Below are 20,730 nucleotides of genomic sequence, written 5' to 3' on the forward strand. Positions count from 1 at the left end.
CCATGAGAGAATATTCTTGTCATTAGAAAAAACATGTGAAATATTGTAAAATATTTAGGAGATGCAGGATCACAGCATCTACAGCTTACTCTCTCTTATATATAAGGAAGGGAGAGAAAATTAAGAGAATGTAGCAAAATGTTAACAATCGGTGAAGCTGGGGAAATGATATGTGGATATGGTGCTATTTTCAACTTTCTGTAAATTTGAAATAAAAAGTTTAAAAACTACATATAGATATATAATAAAATTATTTTATTCTGAAATTATATAATATGATGAGCTATTTATGTTGGGCTACTATATATGTTGATATATATGTGAATATATGTGTAATATACATATGTTGGGATATTTTTATATATAAAGAGAAGTACATGATTTTTCATATATAAGGACAGAATACATGTTGATATATAAATATATATATGTGAGGTATATATACGTTGGGATATATTTTGTATATAAGGAAAAGGCTGAAAGAAATACACTTAATTTAATAATTGTGTCCTGGTTTTAGGTCTGTAAGTTATGCTTATTTTCTTTTCTGCACTAAAGTCTCTCCAATGAGCATGCTCAATGTCTGTAATTAAGGGAAGGTGATCTGAGTAAGGTAACCCCTGCGTTTCCCTTTCTGGAGGCCAGGAGACAGCATGAGCTCAGGCTGGAGCCCACGTGCAGCACTGCCCTGGGATGCAGGATGCGGGACGTGGCTCACCCTGCCGTGAGTAGTGGTAGAGCTCCGTGTAGGGTTCGATGTGCACCGAGGAGCCAAAGGCGATCTGCGGCACGCGGCCCTCCAGCTCCGTGTCAATGGTCAGGTGTCCGTGCTCATCAATGCCGCTGAACTGCTGCTTAATGATCAGCTTGTCCCGGTGCCCCACAAAGGTCACCTCAGCCTGGCGGGTGAACTCCCCCCCTGCAAAGCAAGGTCAGTCTGTCACTTTGCTGTCAAAGAAGTCACATTCATGCCTGCCTGGACTCATGGTGGGGACAGGTTCACACCTCCTCTACAGACGCTTTAGTCTGGTGAGTAGAAATAGGGCTGGTGATGTCAAGGAAAGGGCCATCCTCTCAGCCCAACTCAGTCACGCACAACAAACAAAAGCCATTTCCCATCCGAAAACCAGCATCTGAGACGGGTGGGCTCGGGATTTGTGCTGGAAAAAGCAGGGTATTGGGGTTTGTGCTCAGTACTGGTTGGGTAAACTTGAATGAGTTACTTAAACCCACTGAGCCTCCATTTCCTGATGATGAAAATGGTGTACAATATCTATCTTGCGGAAATTAGATAAGTATGTTAAAAAGTGCTCTGCCAAATGTCAAGTGCTCTAAGACATCAGTTAAGGGGATGACTATTGTTCACAGCTAAGCCCCAGCCAGGATGGGTGAGTTGTTCAGGGCAAGCCATCACCAAGTCCAGATACCATCCTAGGAGCACATACCATGGGTGCTGGCTCGGGAACTCCCCTTGGTCTATGCAGGGCAGCAGCCCCAAGCAAGCAGGAAAAAAAATTCCACCTTCTTCCAGCTTCCTCCCTTTTCCACGTATGCAGTCTCCCCTGATAGCGTGGCTGGCAGCTATTTCATGATATGTGAAAATTATATGAAATTTACATTTCAGTGCCCATGAATAATTTCATTGGAACACAGTCATGCTCATTCATTTGTGTATTATCTATGCCTGGTTTCAACTGATAAAAACAGAGCTGAATAGCTGCAACAGAGAACGAATAGCCCAAAATATTTAGGCAAAGCTTAAAATATTTATTCTCTGGCTCTTTGCAGAAAAAGTCTGACAACTCCTGCTTTACAGTCCCCAGGTCCAGGCAGATATCCCGCTGATAACACATGTTCTGGGGCAGTTAAGAAGGACCACTGTAGAAACAAATATTTGCTGTTGTAGGGAATTTGTAAAGATTACCTCTGCCTCCCTGAAGTTGGTGTAAGTCACAATGTAACTTCAATTTAAATCAACCCATATACAAAGCATCACCAATATGAAACTGCTCCCTGATCAAAATGCTAAGACTATCTTATCAAAATGATAAGACTATCTAGATAGTCTTAGTTAATGTATTGTTGTTGTTCAGTCGCTCAGTTGTGTCCAACTCTTTGTGACCCCATGAACTGCAGCACACCTGGCTTCTCTGTCCTTCACTATCTCCCAGAGTTTGCTCAAACTTATGTCCACTGATGTCATCTAGCCATCTCATCATCTCTCGCCCCCTTCTCCTCTTGCCCTCAATCTTTTCCAGCATCAGATTCTTTTCCAATGAATCGGTTTTTCGCTTTAAGTGGCCAAAGTAATAGAACTTCAGCATCAGTCCTCCCAATGAATTCAGGGTTGATTTCCTTTAGGATTGACTGGTCTGATCTCCTTGTATACTAATGAAAAACTTGATGATTTTACCCTAACACCTTATTTCCAGAGCCACAAAATACTTATTTGTAACTTATTTGCAGACACATAGAGTTCCCTTTCCATTCAACCCAGCCCATTAATTTTAAGGTCAATTACCTGTGATGCTGAAGCCATTCTTGAATCCATCTTGCTCCACTGCAAACATCCATCCAATGATGCCTCCAATAGGGGCCAGAGGAAGCAGAGAGTACCCAATAGTCTCAGGAATGGTGCTGATGGCTGTGTAGGACCGCCCATGGTTCATCACCACGTAAGAATGGAGGTCGGTATTCTCAAAGACAATGGGAACCTGGCTGTCCCCCACAAAGATCCTCCCTTTCACCTTGCCGTTAACTCGCTGGGGGGAACCTGAACGAGAAACAAAGAAAGAAGCCAGCCCTTCAGAATAGAATAGTGTGTCTGGTGGGCTCTGTACCCGTAAAGCAAAGAGCCCAACAGTGCTGGGGTAAAGGGCTTTTGGGGTAAGTGAAGGAAGTCATTCTTCCCAAGACAAAGGCAGTCCCTGCAGCTGTGGCTATGAGCTGCAGAAATTCCAACTTTCTTCCTCTCTTCCATATTGATGGATAATGGGTAGCAGAAAAGTGGGACCCATTGTATGATGAAGGAACATCAGAGGCAAATAAAACAATTTCAGGAGAATAGCATAATGGGTGATCCAGAACTAGGTGATATATAACTGATTACTTTTGAGAATATCAGGGACAGAATTAGTCATTTCACTGGGACAATGGGGCTAAACTGGATGAGACATTAGGTTGTCTGATTTATAACATATCTTTTTTTTCAAAAAAATAACTATTTTTGGCTGAGCTAAGTCTTTGTTGCTGTGCATGGGCTTTTAAGATGCAGTATGCAGGGGCCGGGGGAGCTACTCTTCACTGCGATGTGCGGGATTCTCATTGTGGTGGCTTCTCTTGTTTCAGAGCACGGGCTCTAGGTGCCTGGGCACAGGCTCTAGGTGCCCGGGCTTCAGTAGTTGTGGTGCACGGGTTTAGGTGCTCCCCAGCATGTGGAACCTTCTTGGATCAGGGATCAAATCCATGTCCCCTGCACTTGCAGGTGGATTCTCAGCTACTGAGCCACCAGGGAAGTCCCTAAGAGTCTCAGGGACTTCCCTTAAAGAGCATCTCTGGCTCAAATATAAGTTGGCCAGTCTGAGTCCTAGACCCTCACTAACCCAAGCCAGATAGAAGTAGCCACAGTGGGTATTGCAGGTCACACAAACATGCCCTCTGACCCATAACCAGCTTGTGGGCTAGGGTATGTTTGTTGGTCATTTCCTTTTGATAACTGGGAAAGATGTGAAACTTACTATGGCATATTTACAAGCCTTCTTCATATATTACCAAACAGTATATGTAGACCCCATTTTAAAAAATTGCATTAATGATAGATGCTAGCATACTCATAGAGGAAAAATGTCTGAAGAGAGCTACACAAAATTGCTAATAGAGATTAATTCAGGTGATATGGTGAACTTTCATTTTCTATACTATATATCTCTATAATGTTGGGATATTAATAACTTGCATGTTTTTATTATTGCTTAATCAGGAAAAGAAAAAATCTCAAGAAATCAAGTTGTTCTTGTATTTGAATAAGAAAATGGAAGGTTGCCACATGACCCAGCAATTTCAACTCCTGAGTATATACCCAAGAAAACAGAAAACATATGTTCACTTGAAAACTTGTACATGAATGTTCTTAGCAGCATTATTCATTAACAGCAAAAATGGGAAAGCACTCAAATGTCCATCAACTGATGCACAGATAAATAAAATGTGGAAAATCCATACAATAGAATATTATTTGGCTAGGAAAAAGGAATACGGTACTGATACATCCTAAACATGTATACACCCTGAAAACATTATGCTAAGTAAAAGAAGCCAAACATGAAGGTCCCATGATATATGATTCCATTTATATGGAATGTCCAGAACAAGAAAACCCACATGGACAGACAGCAGATTAGGTGTTGACAGAGCCTGGGAATGAGGATGGATTGAGGGTGGCAGCTAAAAGATCCAGGTTTCCTTCTGGCATGATGAAAATGCTCTAAAATTAGAGGTAACAGTTGAATAACTTAGTGAATATACTAAAAACCACCAAATGGTATACTTTGACTGTGTTACTGACATCTTAAAAAAAAAAAAGCTGAAGGGAGAGGTAAGTACATCAGGTTTGATGTAGAATTAAATTCCACTACTTATTGATTGTACATATCATGTTTCTCTTCCTAGACTGTAAATAACTAGAGACAGGACCTTCACACCCAACTCCCTGGTTCCGTCGTAGCAGAGTTTTCTGTACATGGTAAGTTCTACAGTAAAGCTTGTAGACTAACCTCAGACAAATGAGCTCTCATCTGAGCACCGTCGTCTGTGTTCTGACGACTTTCTGCCATGTTTAACATACCCTAGGGCTTCCCTGGTGGCTCAGACAGTAAAGAATCCGCCTGCAATGTGGGAGACCTGAGTTCGATCCCTGCATTGGGGAGATACCCTGGAGGAGGACAAGGCAACCCACTCCAGTATTCTTGCCTGGTGAACCCCCAGGACAGAGGAGCCTGGTGAGTTACAGTCCATGGGGTCACAAAGAGTCAGACACGATTGAGCAACTAAGCACAGCACAGCTGCAAAACAGGGTCACTGAGGGCCTTCCCTGGCAGTCCAGCAGTTAAGATTCCACACTTGCACTGGAGGGGGCATGGGTTCAATCCCTGGTTGGGCCCTCATGCCACACAGTATGGCCCCCAAAGCGACAAAACCCCCCAAAACAAGGTCAGTGACAAGCCAAGGCAGATTCGACACACAGAGTATTTCTGCACATAAACTGTGTCATTACACTGGGGGACTGCTATGAAGTTAGAAGACTAATATCAAAAAAATGCCTCCCCCAAACAATTACAGAAACAAGCAGGAAAGCCAAGGGAAGAAAACCAAATTTTTTCCATCAAACTTGGAGCTAGAAAAATATTTCAAAAGTAGTAAGATTCCAACAAATATTTAAACCACAAAACTATGACAGGGCGTGTTTAGAACGTCAAAAAATGTAGCTGAGCAATCTTTCATATCCAAGCTTGCTGCCAAATGCAACCTGTCAGCATTTCCAGCTCTGACATTTGGCATAGAAAGAGCTTATGAGATCGATCTTTGAGAAGAAGGGTTCATTGTAAATTGTGGAAGTTCTTCCCATGGCAAGCGAAATATAAAAGCCAAGCCTAAAACAAAGCAGCAAAAGCATGTCATTCCTGGGGCAACGGGCAAGAAAAGAGATAACACATTTATAGATGTTAAAAACATCCCCCAAAATCAATATGCAAAGCATACAGAATTTTCTGTCCTTGCTAAAGACAATATTTAACAAAACCTAGAAGGAACTTTTTTTTTTTTGGAACCTTTCTTTTTTTTAAGCAAATTAGAATAACTGATTTAACTTTAGCTATGACAGGAAATCTGAAAAACAGGAAAGCATTCCTCCAACTGAGTTTTATTTAGTCATATTTTGCCAAGCAACTGAGGTTCCTCCTTAAACAGATGAGGAAAATGACAGGTGACAAGTGGAGTGATCTGGCATCTGCAGAGACGTGTTCAGTATGGTTTGCTTTATTTTTGCTTTCTTTCTAATTTATGGTCTTGGGTTCCCATAAGTCTCCATCTTGAAGTAAACTGTTATCCGGACCCTGTAGATTTTTGCAGAGATTTTTCGGAACATCTGAGAACATCAAGACTGGTTGATCCTTTTTTGGGGGTGCAGAGCTCAGGACTGATGCCAGCCCACAGCCAAATATGTTTTGGAGTTGACAGCACAATGGGTCTGGTCTCCAAAGTTAGCTGTGATGCGCCCCTTCTGCTCCTCCATCACCATGCTGGGGTTCCGGGAACACAAGGACAGGAATACCAGAGAGTGGGGGGATTGGAATAGTCCTTACCCCCTACATATTGCATTGGCCAGAAAGTTGGTTTGGTTTTAAGTACAAATAAAGGACACATTTTTCATTTTCACCAAGACCTTTACTGAACAAAGTTACTTATTGAACAAACTTTTGGGCCAACCCAACATTTTGGTCTTCACCAGCCCACCATGGCCCTGCTGGACTTGAACCACCGTCAGCATAGTCTGAGCGATGCCAAAGGAAGAGGTTTGAAAGAAACAGAGGGAAACGAGGGGGCCTGACAATTCATGGCCAGGTTGCATAATTGCAACATTTCAGCCTGAAGATGGGTTCTCAATGGCTCTCATTTCAGAGATGGAGAAACACCACAGGAAAGAAAGAGACCTCCCCTTATTAGTAAAAAGGGCATTCCCCAGGACCTCTCCCCCTCCACCCCCATAGAGAAATACAGGCAAGAACGAGGAATGAGATGAAATATCACTGCCCAGCTGAAAACACCACCTACCTTTAGAGATCTGGGTAAAGGCAAGATTTCAAAACAAGCACCAAAACAAAATCACTCCTCCCTTTTCTCCCCCTTAAAAAGGATCAGACAAAGACACAGTACCTTCTGCAACACACTGCCGGCCGTTCCCCGTGTAGCCAGCAACACAGCGGCAACAGAAGCCGGTGGCAAAGTCCCTGCACTCTGCATGCACAGAGCACTGGTGCCTGTTGTTGGCGCACGTCTGCCGGGAATCCGTGTTGTATCTGAAAACTGCTCGGAGAGAACACAGCACACCAGTAAGCGCTTCACCGGCTCCGGACGAGGAGCCTTTAGAACACTGCACCCTCAGCTATACAAGACTGGACGTCTGCTCAGGCCGTTCAGACACAGGGCTCTCTATCTGTGGCCACTTAACTAGTACAGTGGTTCCATCACTCAAATCACTGAGGCATGTAGGTCTAAAAGGAGTTTGAGAAATCACATGGGTGAATTACTATTTTAATTTTTACTTTTGGGCTGTGCCATGAGGGATGTGGGATCTTAGTTTCCTGACCAGGGACTGAACCTGCGCCCCTTGCGATGGAAGTATGGGATCTTAACCACCAGACTGCCAGGGAAGTCGCAAGGGTGAATTTTTTAAAAATGCTATAATCCAATGTCCTTAGTATCAATGAATCAATATTGGGTGATAGCTGTCCAATGTCAATCTTAATATGGCATCCATTAAAAGTCATCAGATATGCATCAGACCAACCTTTCTAATAAAAACAACATCAAGTTTGGGTGCAGATGTTAAAATATTTAAAAATTATATTTTATCGTGGTAAAATACATACAACATAAAATGTGCCATTTTACTGAGCTTAAAGTATTTTAAACTTTTTGGCCCCATTCTTCTCACCAGGGGATAAATCAGAAGCTCTTAGAGTTAAAAGCTGGTTAGAAATAATTCCTCAGTCATACCTGCTCTAACAGCCTTTGGCCCAAGAAACATGAATTTCTCCCTAGTGCAGACGGCTCTCCCTCCCAGGTTGATTTTATTAGAATGATGAGCCAGCTCATTAAGCTTAAAAATGCAGAGCACACTAATTTGGAATGAATTCAAAAGCACAAGGAGGGATGAACTTTTGGAGGGGATAATGACCCAATTTATAATTGGTATGAGTGAAAATAAAAGTAAAGTTTGACCCCAGGTAGATTCCAGGAGTTCTACACACCCAGAAGGGAATTTCCGGGATGTATAAATGGCATTTGGAGCCAAGAACACTTGGGCCCTGAGCTGAATGCATGTGATGCTACTGATTGCTTAAGCTCAGCTCCCAGTGGGTCTGTTATAGCTGGTGTATCTGTGGATGACGATTCAAATAACACCAGGAATGCACTGCTGGCTACAGAAGACTGACCTTTCTAATAAAAACAGTGAAATAACTCGGATCAAGGGCAGATGAAGATCTCTTTTAAACACAGTTGGGGTTCAGATCTAGGCTTTTTGTTGTTGTTATCAGTACCAAGTAATATATTACCATGAGTTGTTGGGACTAGCTATGCTCTCATTTCAAAGTGATGGCTTCACAAATGAGAATTTCAGAGACACCTATGTGGGGTGAAAACAGGATGAGACTCAAAACTCAACATGCATGGACGCATGCTAAGTCACTTCAGTTGTGTCTTATTTTTTGCTGACTCTGACTATAGCTCTCCAGGCTCTGTCCATGGAATTCTCTAGACAAGAATACTGGAGTGGGTTGCCATGCCCTCTTCCAGGGGATCTTCTCAACCCAGGGATCAAACCCGTCTCTTTTACATCTTCTGCATCGGCAGGTGAGTTCTTTACCACTAAGAGGTTTCCCTGGTGGATCTGACAGTAAAGAGTCTGTCTGCAATGCAGGAAATCTGGGTTCAATCCCTGGGTTGGGAAGATATCCTGGAGGAGGGCATGGCAACCGACTCCAGTATTCTTGCCTGGAGAATTTCATGGACAGAGGAGCCTGGCGGCCTGTAGTCCATGGGGTCACAAAGAGTAGGACACGACTGAGTGACTAACACTTTCTTTACCACTAGCACCACGTGGGAAGCCCTCAAAACCCAACATATGCAAACAAACATGCCCATGACCTATCTTGGGGAGATCACTCTGAGACCCAGCTATAAGAGTGGAGTGCCACATGCTAGATGTCAGCATCACCCCAGGAAATCCAGGGTGCCATGTGTGTAAGGGGAGCCCTGAGACATGAACCCATGTCTTCATCATGTCACTTAATGTCACCTCTCCATCTCTGTGCCTCAGAAGTAAGTAAGAACACTTCCCTGGCCACCAGATCCTGTCCATGCTTTGGGATACGCGATAAGAACAAACATTTATGATTATTACTATGAGACAAACCACAGCAAGTAAGGAGAAATAAAAATGGGATAGATTTTTCTTTTTTTGAGTGTGATTATTTGTTTATTATTAGCTTCTACTATATTTCTTCAAGGTTTTCAAGTGTGGGAAATGTGACTTTGTTTATCTTAAACTCTTTTTGGGGGGGGGAGATTTTTTGAGGGCCTTATGATAACTTCATAGTAGAAACAATCATAGTAATTATCATTTAAAGGCTTGGGCCATCCCCTTGACAGGAATATTACTGGTCAACCTGAAGGGCAAAAAAAAAAAAAAAATGAACACAGTCTAGTTCCAATGTCTTTTATAAGACAATTCAAAGCATGCTGGGATTCAAATGGTACACTTGAAAATGCTACATTTTCCTCTGAAACTAGCAAAAATCTGATACATTCCGTTCAGTTCAGTTCAGTATCTCAGTCCTGTCCCACTCTTTGAAATCCCATGGACTGCAACATGCCAGGCTTCCCTGTCTATCACCAACTCCTGGGGCTTGCTCAAACTCATGTCCATTGAGTCACTGATGCCATCCAACCATCTCATCTTCTGTCATCCCCTTCTCCTCCTGCCTTCAATCTTTCCCAGCATCAGGGTCTTTTCAAATGAGTCAGTTCTTTGCATCAGGTGGCCAAAGTATTGGAGCTTCAGCTTTAGCATCAGTCCTTCCAATGAATATTCAGGACTGATTTCCTTTAGGATGGACCGGTTGGATCTGCTTGTTGTACAAAGGACTCTCAAGAGTCTTCTCCAATGCCACAGTTCAAAAGCATCAATTCTTTAGCGCTCAGCTTTCTTTATAGTCCAACTCTCACATCCATACATGACTACTGGAAAAACCATAGCTTTGACTAGACAGACCTTTGTTGGTAAAGTAATGTCTCTGCTTTTTAGTATGCTGTCTAGGTTGGTCATAGCTTTTCTTCCAAGGAGCAAGCTTCTTTTAATTTCATGGCTGCAGTCACCATCTGAAGTGATTTTGGAGCCAAAGAAAATAAAGTGTGTCACTATTTCCATTGTTTCCCCATCTATTTGCCATGAAGTGATGGTCTGATATATTGATTTGGCCAAAACATTAAGTTCATTTGGGTTTTTCCATAACATATTATGGAAAAAACAGATGTTATACTTTAAAACCATCCTTGAAAAGTGGATCCGGTTATTTTGTATTTTTAATGTTCACAAACTAACTCTGAAACTGACTAGAGCCTGGAGGAAAAATAATCAACCATCCTGCTTCCATAAACCACGAGGAAATAAATGTCAAAGATAAACCGTGTCAACAGAGGAACTTCTAAAATGTTTTTTCAGGTGGGTGAATATATTGCTGATCTCAGAAATCACAAATAAGGAAATCTGACTTTCAAAATAATTCTAAAGCACTTTTCTCTTTAAAACACATACAAAAAGAACAGGAAACTTGAAAGAGGACACATTCTACAGTCTCCCTGACCCCAGCCCTAATCTTGGCTCCCTTGGTGTCTTTGCAGCCTTTGGGTCCCTCCACCCCATGCTCTGGTGGCTCCGACGGTAAAGAATATGCCTTCAACGTGTGAGACGTGGGTTCAGTCCCTGGGTCAGGAGGATCCCCTAGAGGAGGATATGGCTACCCACTTCAGCATTCTTGCCTGGAGGATTCCATGGACAGAGGAACCTGGCAGGCTACGGTCCATGGGGTCGCAAAGAACCGGACACGACTGAGCCGCTAAGACTTTCACTTTTCGCTTCACCCATGCTCTGTCGCTGTAAGTTCCACCCCTCCTTCTCCAGGCTCTCATCCTTACAAACCTCCAAATAATGCACACAGCTCACACCCCCCAGTAATGCTCCCCTGTGTGGAAATCCAAGTATCCAACAACATACCACATGCCACACAAATGGCCTTACCAATTTCTGTTTCCTCGACTTCATCCACATCTATGACTTGGGGCTGCTGCTGGGGAAACCTCTCCCCGGGCAGCTGGAAAGATCTGGTCTCCTCCGTGGGAGGTGTGAGGGGTCTCTCAGTAGCCATGCGGCGGGGGGAGAGGTCACTGGGCGTGTTGTATGTGCCACCGTCTCCCCTTCTTGGGGCCTCATAGGGGAAGGACGTAGTAACCGCGTCTTCCAGGCCCAGACGCGTCACTGAGTCATAATCCTCATCGTCATACTCTGTTCCGTCGTCCAGTCCCAGGTTCACGTCTGCGGGGACCACGCCGCTGGCCGTGGCCGGACTCCCGATCTCAAACACCCAGATGCCCTGTAGCCCAGAGTTGCTGCTCCTAGAGGGAAGGACAGGCCTCTTGGAAACAGGCCAGCAACTTACAAACAGCCCCCACCAACCAAGCAGAAGGAGCCCTGGAGATCCACATCAATTAAAAACCCCATGGCCTGCTACTGCCCATCGCCTCGGTGCAGGATAGGAGAGCAGATGTGGTCCTGTCTGGTCCTCACAGAGCTGAGACCATCCAGCAGGATATGGTGAAGCTGTATCCAGTGGGCACAATCCTAGCAAAGGCTTCTTCTCAGCCATTCCAGAGGCATGCTCAGGGATATTTTCAGACCTTAAAATGTGTTTATATGAATCACTGGTCAGTATGAGCAACCTGTTGACTGGATTTCTGTGCATTTTTTTCCATTATGCTCTTTCTGGGGACATGCTGTGATATGATAGTATTTGGTCTTTGTCTCTGGTTCTGGCATATAACCCCTAAGATCCTTGTAATCTCTGCAGTGATAAGAATTCCTTTTTGCATGCTAATGAGATGGCTAGTGGCTGGGGACCCTGGGTAGCTTCAGAAAGGCGGTTGGTCACTAGGAAGACCAAGGCATGATTATAGGGTTGGAATTTTCAGCCCCACACCCTGACTTCCAGGAAGGGGGTGGGGAAGTGGGGTTGGAGATTAGTTAATCACCAATGGCCAATGATTTAATCAATCGTGCCTATGTAATAAAAATTCCTAAGTTATCAGGCTGACAGAGCTTTTGGACTGGTGGACACAGTTGAGGTGTGCTAGGAGGGTGGTGTGCCCAGAGAGGGCATGGAAGCCCCTCACCTCCTCCTCCCCTCAAACAGGGCCCCCTGCCCTATGTATCTCTTCTATTTGGCTATTCCTGAGTTGCATCCTTTATAATAAACTAGTAATAGTCAGTAAAGTACTTTCCTGAATTCTCTGAGCCATTCTAGCAAATTATCAAACCTGAGCAGGGAGTCATGGAGCCCCCAATTTATAGCTGGTTGATAGGAAGTGTAGGCAGCAACTTGGGACTTTCAAGGGATGTCTGAAGTGGGGGCAGCCTTATAGGACTGAGCCCTTAAGCTATGAGGTCTGTGCTGATTCTAAGCAGTTAGTGTCAGAACTGAATTATAAGATACCCAGTTGGTATCTGAAGAGTTGAAGAATTAGTTGGTAAGAGGGGGAAAAAAACATGTATTTAGTGTCAAAAGTTATCAGTGAAAACAGGACAGACTTGGTTTACTAGAAATCCTAACACTGTTAGCTGTGGAACCTTGGATAACTCTCAGTTTACCTTTTTATGCTCAGAGGGTATAGTAAAATGCAAAGGATATTCAGAATCTAAAGGCATTTATAGTTATAAAACACAACAGAATAACCCTAATCTCTACTTCTTGCACTACCATTTTTACTGTTCTGATACCGTTTTACTATCAGAAATTGTATAAAGTGACCAGATTATACAATAGAAAGAAGGGATATAAACTATTCAGTGGAGAACACTGAGCAAAAGACTGGGCTGGGACAGGGAATGAGAAATCAAGAAAAGTCCTGCAGAAATTAGACATCTAATCAGTCTGTCTACCCGGGACTTGAGTAAAGGCAGTGATGTACAGGAGCTTGCTTGAACCAGCTTATAAAAAATCAAATTATATAAACTTACAATTTAACTATATTAAAAGCAGAGGCAATAAACGCTCCAAACTCATCCCATATGAATTATGTTCCTATTAGCTATGTTCTTGAAGTTATCTGAATCTACTGCACCTCTAGGATGAGAATACTATATAATGGTTCACCTTTTCTCAACCTCCAGGTGAGTGACATGATGTAACAGCTGAAAACTGGACATGGTAGAAGTGTTTATACCATGGAAATAGGCAAATCCTATAAATGAGTGAGGGCTTCCCCAACCTGCATAAAGTCAGTTGTTAAATATTTACCAGTACACTGTCGAGGAGTTTTAGACTCCATTGACAAAGTGAAATTGGGAGGAGGGGGTGCTTCATTTTTTAAAGGATAATTAAGTTTAATTATTAGAAAAAAAAAGTCTGAGTTTTTCCCCCTTTTGCCAAATTCTACAAAATAGACCAAGAAAGCACTGTTTCTATTATAACAACATTCCCCACCCCCAGTCAGTGTAGGGAAAAACCCTCTCAGCCATGGGTTCATAGCAAGAGACAGTTTTGAATAATTTGTATTTCTAACTTAATAGAAGAGATGATAAAACTGTTTCAAATGAAAATGATATCTAAAAACTTGGATGCCTTTCATTCTAAGAGTCTATTCCCTGAGTTCATCAGGAAAAAAGTACTATATAATATAAAAACTATATACAAAATTAAAAATTTTTATTTGTTTTTGGTCACACTGCACAGCTTAAAGGATTTTAATTCCCCAACCAGGGATTGAACCTGGGCTGTCGGCAGTGGGAGCGCAGAGTCCTAACTATTGAACTGCCAGGAAGGTCCCCTACAGAATTTAAATCCACATTTTTAGGTAATATTCTATAAAGCCCATTGCATTATTCTTATAAAACAGTCAGATGAGAATCTTATTAAAGGGAGAATCTACTGAAGAATAAAAAAGCATACTTGGCCAGATTTCCAATTGATTCTTTGTCATTAGCAAATATATTATAAGCTCCGTCACTCTTCCATATTAATCCTACTAAACCTTGGCTGAAAGCAACCACCGCAGGAACCTGGTTCTCCTCCTTCTTTGAGAACGTCGTGTAGAACTGCAGACCATCCTCAGGATAAAGGAAAATGGCATAGGTGCTGGAATCAGAGGAGGCCAGAACGGACTGGAATGTGTTTCTCTGTGAAGATGAGTTAAGATTCAGTTACTCAGGATCTTAAACTGTGCTCTTCACCAGACTACATATAAAAAATACAGAGATGGCACTATTTGCACCTTATTCTAAAGAAATATTTTTGTAGCAAGGACAGTATTCCGGGATAATTCCACTTAAATATTTCTAAGGCTATGTCAACATGAAATTTTCTAATTAGTCAATGAATACCTTCTGCGTAACTGTGACCTTAAGGTTAACCAAAAATTATAGAGATGTTACCTCTATCTCTCAAGCAAATTTGCAAATTCTTATCCCTAGAATTTGTTTCCACAGCCATTAAACATTTCAACCACATTTATTATTTAGTTTATTAAGCCCTAGCACTGTTCAGTAAGAAAGAACATGAGCTTTGGGAGAAAACAGATCTGGATCCAACTCCTTGCCCTCATCACTGGCTGAGTGACCTTGGGCATGTTACCTAACCTCTCTGAACCTTGATTTTTGAATCTGTAAAATGGAAAGAAAATCACCTACTGCACAGAAATGTTAGGAGGACTATGTGAGTCAGCATATGAGAATAGGGCAGAGAATGTATTCCTTCACGTTAGAATGTATTCCTTTCCTGTGCACCAGACATCGCCCCAAACACTGTGAAGACGAAGGATAAAAATACATGATCCTGGCACTTGAGAATTTTCAGTTTAGGTGGGAAGACTGACATCTGAACAAAACATTCCCAAACTAAAGAATGGATTCTGTAACCAAGCTGCGTGCAGGCAAAGTGCCCAGGGCTGGAAGGGGCAGGGGCAGAGGAGGCTGAGTGAACAAGCAGGCACTTAACACGAGCAGTGAGGGTCAGGGAGAGGCCATCACAAGCAGATCACAACTAGTGCCTGAGACTGTGGCTAAAGCAAACAAGCAAAAGCCTCATCAGGGAACTGCAAACAATCTGGTCCAGCTGCTACAGTGGGGAGTGGAGAAGTCAGGATGAGAGGACACTGGGCCCACGAGGCAGGCAGGAGCTCTGTACAATGGGTCGGGCAGTTATTACTCAAGTAAAGAGGATGCACACTTGAGAAATTTAAGGTTTTATTTTATTGATTTATTTTTTTGCCATGCCATCAGGCATGTGGGATCTTAGTTCCCCCACCAGGGAAGGAATCCATGCCCCTGTCATGGACGCATGTCTTAACCACTGGACCACCAGGGAAGTCCCAAGAAATTGAAGGTTTTAAACAGTTTTCAAGCATGCCACTCAGGCGGGTACAGGTGGCAAAGCAAAACGTGTCAGATTTCTCCAAAGTGTGCTCTATGGGATGCAATGTGTCTTATTTGGGAGGGAAAACAGTACAGCCAAGAGGTTTAGGGATGACTAAATTAAACTAAGTTAAGCAGGTTTCTGTACTGTAGGGCTTTCCAGAGTGAGACACCAAGAGGAACCTATAGTGTTAGCATTTCCCAAACTTATTTGGCCCAAGGAGTCTTCTTCCTCAAGGACTGTCTGTAGGACCAGTATTCTGTGGTACACACTTTGGGAACCACCAGCCTGGACCATTTCCTCCATTTAAAGATGCTTTTGGACCTTACAAGTTATACTCTACCCTGTCATGCTATAAAACTTAAATAATGGAGTGGAGTGAAATTATTTTTCCAAGGAGAAACTGAAGCATGTCCTAAAGTCTCACTTCAGATCTAGAGACGGGCTTCTTGACCTGCTCAAATATTCCCCTTCTAAGCGCAGGTCCAAGCTCTACACACCCTAACATCTTTCCCAACCACTGAATTTAAAAAAACCGCAGCCCTGCTTATGAAGAAACCCATGTCCTGAACCATTCACATGGTACAAATAGATGGTGGGGGGGGCTGTCCCCCCAACTAGAACATGGGTCTTGTCTTTAATTCTTCACATCCCTTGGGACTGCTTTATTATTTTAATTTATCACTGCATATTCATAAACTCATAATAAATTCTCTATCTAGAAACCACCTCCCAAAGTAAGAGCAGCTAGGGCTATAATTTATCTGTTCTTGCCATGTGGCTAGTTATCTCAGGGATCTTGGCTTTCTTTACATCTGATCACCATTACAACACAGATTTAGGTAGCCTGCAGATAAGATTTTGGACATTACAGATCTGCAATAAATAGCTTATTAGATTTTGCTTTGGATGTCCTATCTTTATCAATCGCATGGACATGGTGTACATCAGAGTAGCACAAACCAGAAGACCAAAGTGTGCAAAGCCAAAGTATTAGACTATTCGCCCCTGTGCCTGGACGGGTGCTTACCTTGCCTTCCAGGGTGGGGTCCTTGCTAGGCCCTTGGTAGGGAGCCACGGATTCCCAAGTGACAACCACCGCACTACTGGGCTTGAAAGAGACTTCTGGGAACCCTCTCTGGACACACTCTGCTGCCAGCTGAGTGACAGAGGGAGACAAGTCTTCCCGATAGTAGACCTTCCCCACGCCATCTGTTGTGTCCAAGTCTGCCAGGAAAGGGGCGACTGCTCCAAAGGTTGGTGGGAAGGGCCCAGGGTGGGTTTCTTTGGCTGGGGGTTCACTCATGGCAATGATGCCATTTGTGGTGACCTGTAAAAAACCAAGCATCGTTAAAAGGAGTGCAGAGACTTAGAACCAAATTTTGTGCGTGCTCAGTCATGTCCAGCTCTTTATGACCCTATGGGACTGTAGCCCACCAGGCTCCTCTGTCCATGGGATTCTCCAGGCAAGAATACTGGAGCGGGTTGCCATTTCCCGACCCAGGGATTGAACCCACATGTCCTGCATCTCCTGCACTGGCAGGGGGATTCTTTATCATTGAGCCACCTGGGAAGCCCAGCCAAATATTGGGAACCACCCAGATACCCATCTACAAGAGAACAGGTAAATAAATTCTGGTCTTAGCATACAGTGGAATACTATACAGTGATTTTTAAAAATACACAAAACAACATGAATGAATCTTACACGTATTAAGCTGAGCAAAAGAATCCAGACACAACTGTAGTACATGCTACATAATTTCACTTGTATGAGATTCAGGTACAACAGAATTGGCAAAAGACATGATCTGGAATTATAAAACTCGGCATTCTCTTCCTAGAGAGGACGGCCTACTGGAAGGAGCAAGGGCAAGAATCATAGACCTTGGGCCTTCCCTGGTAATCCAGTGGTTAAGAATCTGCCTTGCAATGCAGGTGACACAGGTTTGATTCAGTTGGGGAACTAAGATCCCACATGCCTTAGAGCAACTAAGCCCTAACACAGCAACTAGAGAGCCCAGGAGCTGCAACTAAGACCTGATCCAGCTAAATACATACATAAATAAAAGAATCACAGGACCTGACTCTGGCATAGGACTTGGGCAAGGGTCCTAAATTTCAAGTCTTAGGCTTCCTATGTGTGTGCTTTGTGGCACAAAAAGCACCATTCAAACACAAGTCATCATCAAAGCCTGACTTAATTTACTCAACAGATGAACTAATCATGACAAACCAGGGCTGTGCTAGAGCTGTGGGTCCACAAATGGGCACAACCCAGACTCTGCTTTCAAGGCACCCACAATCCAGAAGGATGTGGAGGACTAACACAAAAGATGATGGGACAATAAGTAAATGAGAGTCAAGAAGTAAATGTGACTGGGCCACGAGGCTGTCATTACTTTGAACAGATTAATGACCTACATCAATAGCTAACTTTATTGGATGCTTACCATGTTCCAGACCTCTTATTACTATCGAATCCTCAAAAGAACCCCATAAGAATCAGATCAGATCAGATCAGTCGCTCAGTTGTGTCTGACTCTTTGCGACCCCATGAATTGCAGCACGCCAGGCCTCCCTGTCCATCACCAACTCCCGGAGTTCACTCAGACTCACGTCCAGAGTTCAAATTGCCATAAGAATAGCTATTACTATTTTTTAAAATTCTGAGGGTCATTTTTATTCTAGTAAATTGATACATGTACTATGTGCATGATCAGAAAACAAAGTTTATATGTAAATAAAAGAACATCAAGATTCCAATGGGAAGCAGGCCAAAGGGTATTTCAAACAGTTTTCAAGAAGAAAGACCAATAAGAGGAACATGTTCCATTTCAACCTCACCAGTTATCAAAAGGTGCCAAGAAAAGCAATAAGGTGCTACTCTCAGCTGAGAGTGTTTTTAACAGCCCCGCCAGGCAGATAGCAGGCACAGTGTCTGGGATCCCAAAAATGTGGGCATTTGAATTTCTTCTAAAATAAGAAAAATGAGTATGATAAAGAATCAGACCTAGATTAAACCTGTCTTTTGCCAATGAAGTTGTCAAATAGAACTTCCGCTATTTGTCATGGAGGAAGGACCCAAGAATAGCTGTTGCTATTATCCACAGTTTTCTGAAGTGGAAAATAAGGTATTAATACGTGAATCAATTTGTCCAAAGTTACCAATAAGTGGCAGGACCAGGATTTGAACCCAGGGAGACCAACTCCACAGCGACCCTTCTTAATCACTATGTTCACTTAATTCACTTAGTTCACTATGTTCACTTAATCACTTAATTCAGCCTTCTTGAAACTAGTTATCAGTTACCACTTCTTGAAATCAGTTATCATGTTTTTTCTTTTTTATCTGCACTGGATCTTCGTTGCTGTACGAGGGCTTTCTCTGGTTGTGGCAAGCAAGGCTACTTTCTAGTTGCAATGCTTGGGTTTCTCACTGTGGTGGCTTTTCTTGTTGCAGAGTATGGGGCTCTAGAGTTCAGGCTCAGTAGTTGTGGCATATGGGATCAGTTGCCCCATGGCATGTGGGATCCTCCAGGACCCGGGATCAAACGCACATCTTCTGCATTGGCAGGCAGATTCTTAACCACTGGACCACCAGGGAAGTCCAGTTAACACTTCTTGAAAGCAGTCTAAAGCCTATGAAAATATTGCTGTGTTCTTACCCAAGTAAAATCCACATTCCCTGGGAAAATGGGGAAGGGACCATAGACCCCTGGTGGTGGGCATGCTTGGGCCTCCTTGCAAAACTGGGCTTAGGATGAGGCTTTGAGTCTCTCCTATATCCTTCCAGGGCTTCCCTGGTGACTCAGTGGTAAAGAATCTGCCCGAAATGTAAGAGTTCCAGGGTCAGGAAGATTCCCTGGAGAAGAAAATGGCAACCCACTCCAGTATTCTGGCCTGGAGAATTCCAAGGACAGAGGAACCTGGTAGGCTACAGTTCAAGGGATCACAAAGAGTCGGACATGACTGAGTGATTAACACACACATATCCTTCTTAATGCACAGTCCACTGGGGGCAAAGAACACCACACAAGTGGTCTTTTTACTTCTGGAGTCCATGAATTTTTAAAAAAATCCTGACTGCAATGGGAGTGACTTTGCATATGGCACCCTAGTTTGCACTTCAAGAAGCTACAGACTGGAAGAACAGGAATGCATCGAAGGGAGTTGCAGCTGTTCAGTTGATTAGAAGTCCTGTGAGTTTTCCAGGTGACTTCCTTCCCTCCCTCCTCTTCCCACGGCCTCATTATTCAGTCACTTCAGACCTCATTTCTAGAGGAGGGGGCAGGGGCAGACAAGAAACCCTACAACATGCCAAGAACCAGATAAAAAGGTTCAGCGTTGATGGAGCCAATTTGGGCCCCGGGAAGGGAGAAGAGCAACAGGTTTGGGAGTTACTGTAGACTTAGCAAAACCCTCCCATTTTACCAAAGTTCATGGGCTGTTAAGTGTTCAGGTGACAGAATTTCCATCACCACCTGGTACCAAAAAAGATTTTCTGGAATGCATGGACAGGCTGTAGAGAAGGGAGTTGGGGAAGGAGTTCATCCAGCTGGTCTCTCGCCCTTTTCGCCCCAACCCCATCCAAATATCTCCCAGCACAAACATCCTGATTGGGTTGCCGTGTGGGAGCGTGGGAAACAGCTCACTTTCTCAAGCCACCAGAAGTTGGCAGTTACCAGCTGCCAGTGGGAAGTGATCACACGGAGGCCCCATACAGTTAACTTGGTTTTAAAAAGCTGTTTTCCAGTGAAATTTAAATCAGGCCAACAGTTTTGAAAACGCTCCCGGTGTCTTTTATTATTGAGAATCTGGGCACAGGAATGTTCCTATTTTCACAAGAAATGCTTTAGGAATTGAGGTTTTAAACAAATATCATGAATCCCTGCCTGCAAATACTTTGGACAAAGACCAGATAACTCTCATTAATATTAGCACTATTAGGAAAATTACTTTTCAGCCAGTTTTATGGCACATTCAACTCACTTTTCTGTGATAATGAAAAAAAGATGTCACATACAGAACATCCTGAAGTTTTGATTCTTAAACATCTCAGTAAACACTTTTGATTTTGTTTTTGTTTCCTCCAGATGTAACAGTTAATGGCAGAGCTGATGAGCAACGTTCTCTTACATTTGGGTGCCAGTCTCATCTCACAAATCCATCCAGCTTGTAATGCTCCTACTGGACTGGTTCCTTTTCTCAACCTTTTTAAAGTCGAGCAATTCAATAGAAGGGCAGGCGCACAGAAAGAAGGGCCTAA

The 20,730-nt window shown here is 43.1% G+C and overlaps 1 protein-coding gene across 2 annotated transcripts in view; it reads right to left on the minus strand.

Moving 5' to 3' along the window:
- The window catches only part of NID1 (nidogen 1), a 100,644-nt gene that overhangs the window by 51,296 nt on the left and 28,618 nt on the right, over positions 1–20,730 (minus strand). For both annotated transcript variants that reach the window (XM_006075499.4, XM_006075498.4), the window contains exons 2-7: positions 16,492–16,791; positions 14,001–14,227; positions 11,078–11,451; positions 6,931–7,080; positions 2,522–2,773; positions 719–919 (exon numbers count right to left, since the gene is read on the minus strand). In XM_006075499.4, coding sequence (XP_006075561.2) covers positions 719–919; positions 2,522–2,773; positions 6,931–7,080; positions 11,078–11,451; positions 14,001–14,227; positions 16,492–16,791 — 1,504 coding nt within the window. The remainder of the gene's footprint in view (positions 1–718; positions 920–2,521; positions 2,774–6,930; positions 7,081–11,077; positions 11,452–14,000; positions 14,228–16,491; positions 16,792–20,730) is intronic.

This window comes from Bubalus bubalis, chromosome 4 (assembly GCF_019923935.1).
Source record: "Bubalus bubalis isolate 160015118507 breed Murrah chromosome 4, NDDB_SH_1, whole genome shotgun sequence".
Lineage (NCBI taxonomy): Eukaryota > Metazoa > Chordata > Mammalia > Artiodactyla > Bovidae > Bubalus > Bubalus bubalis.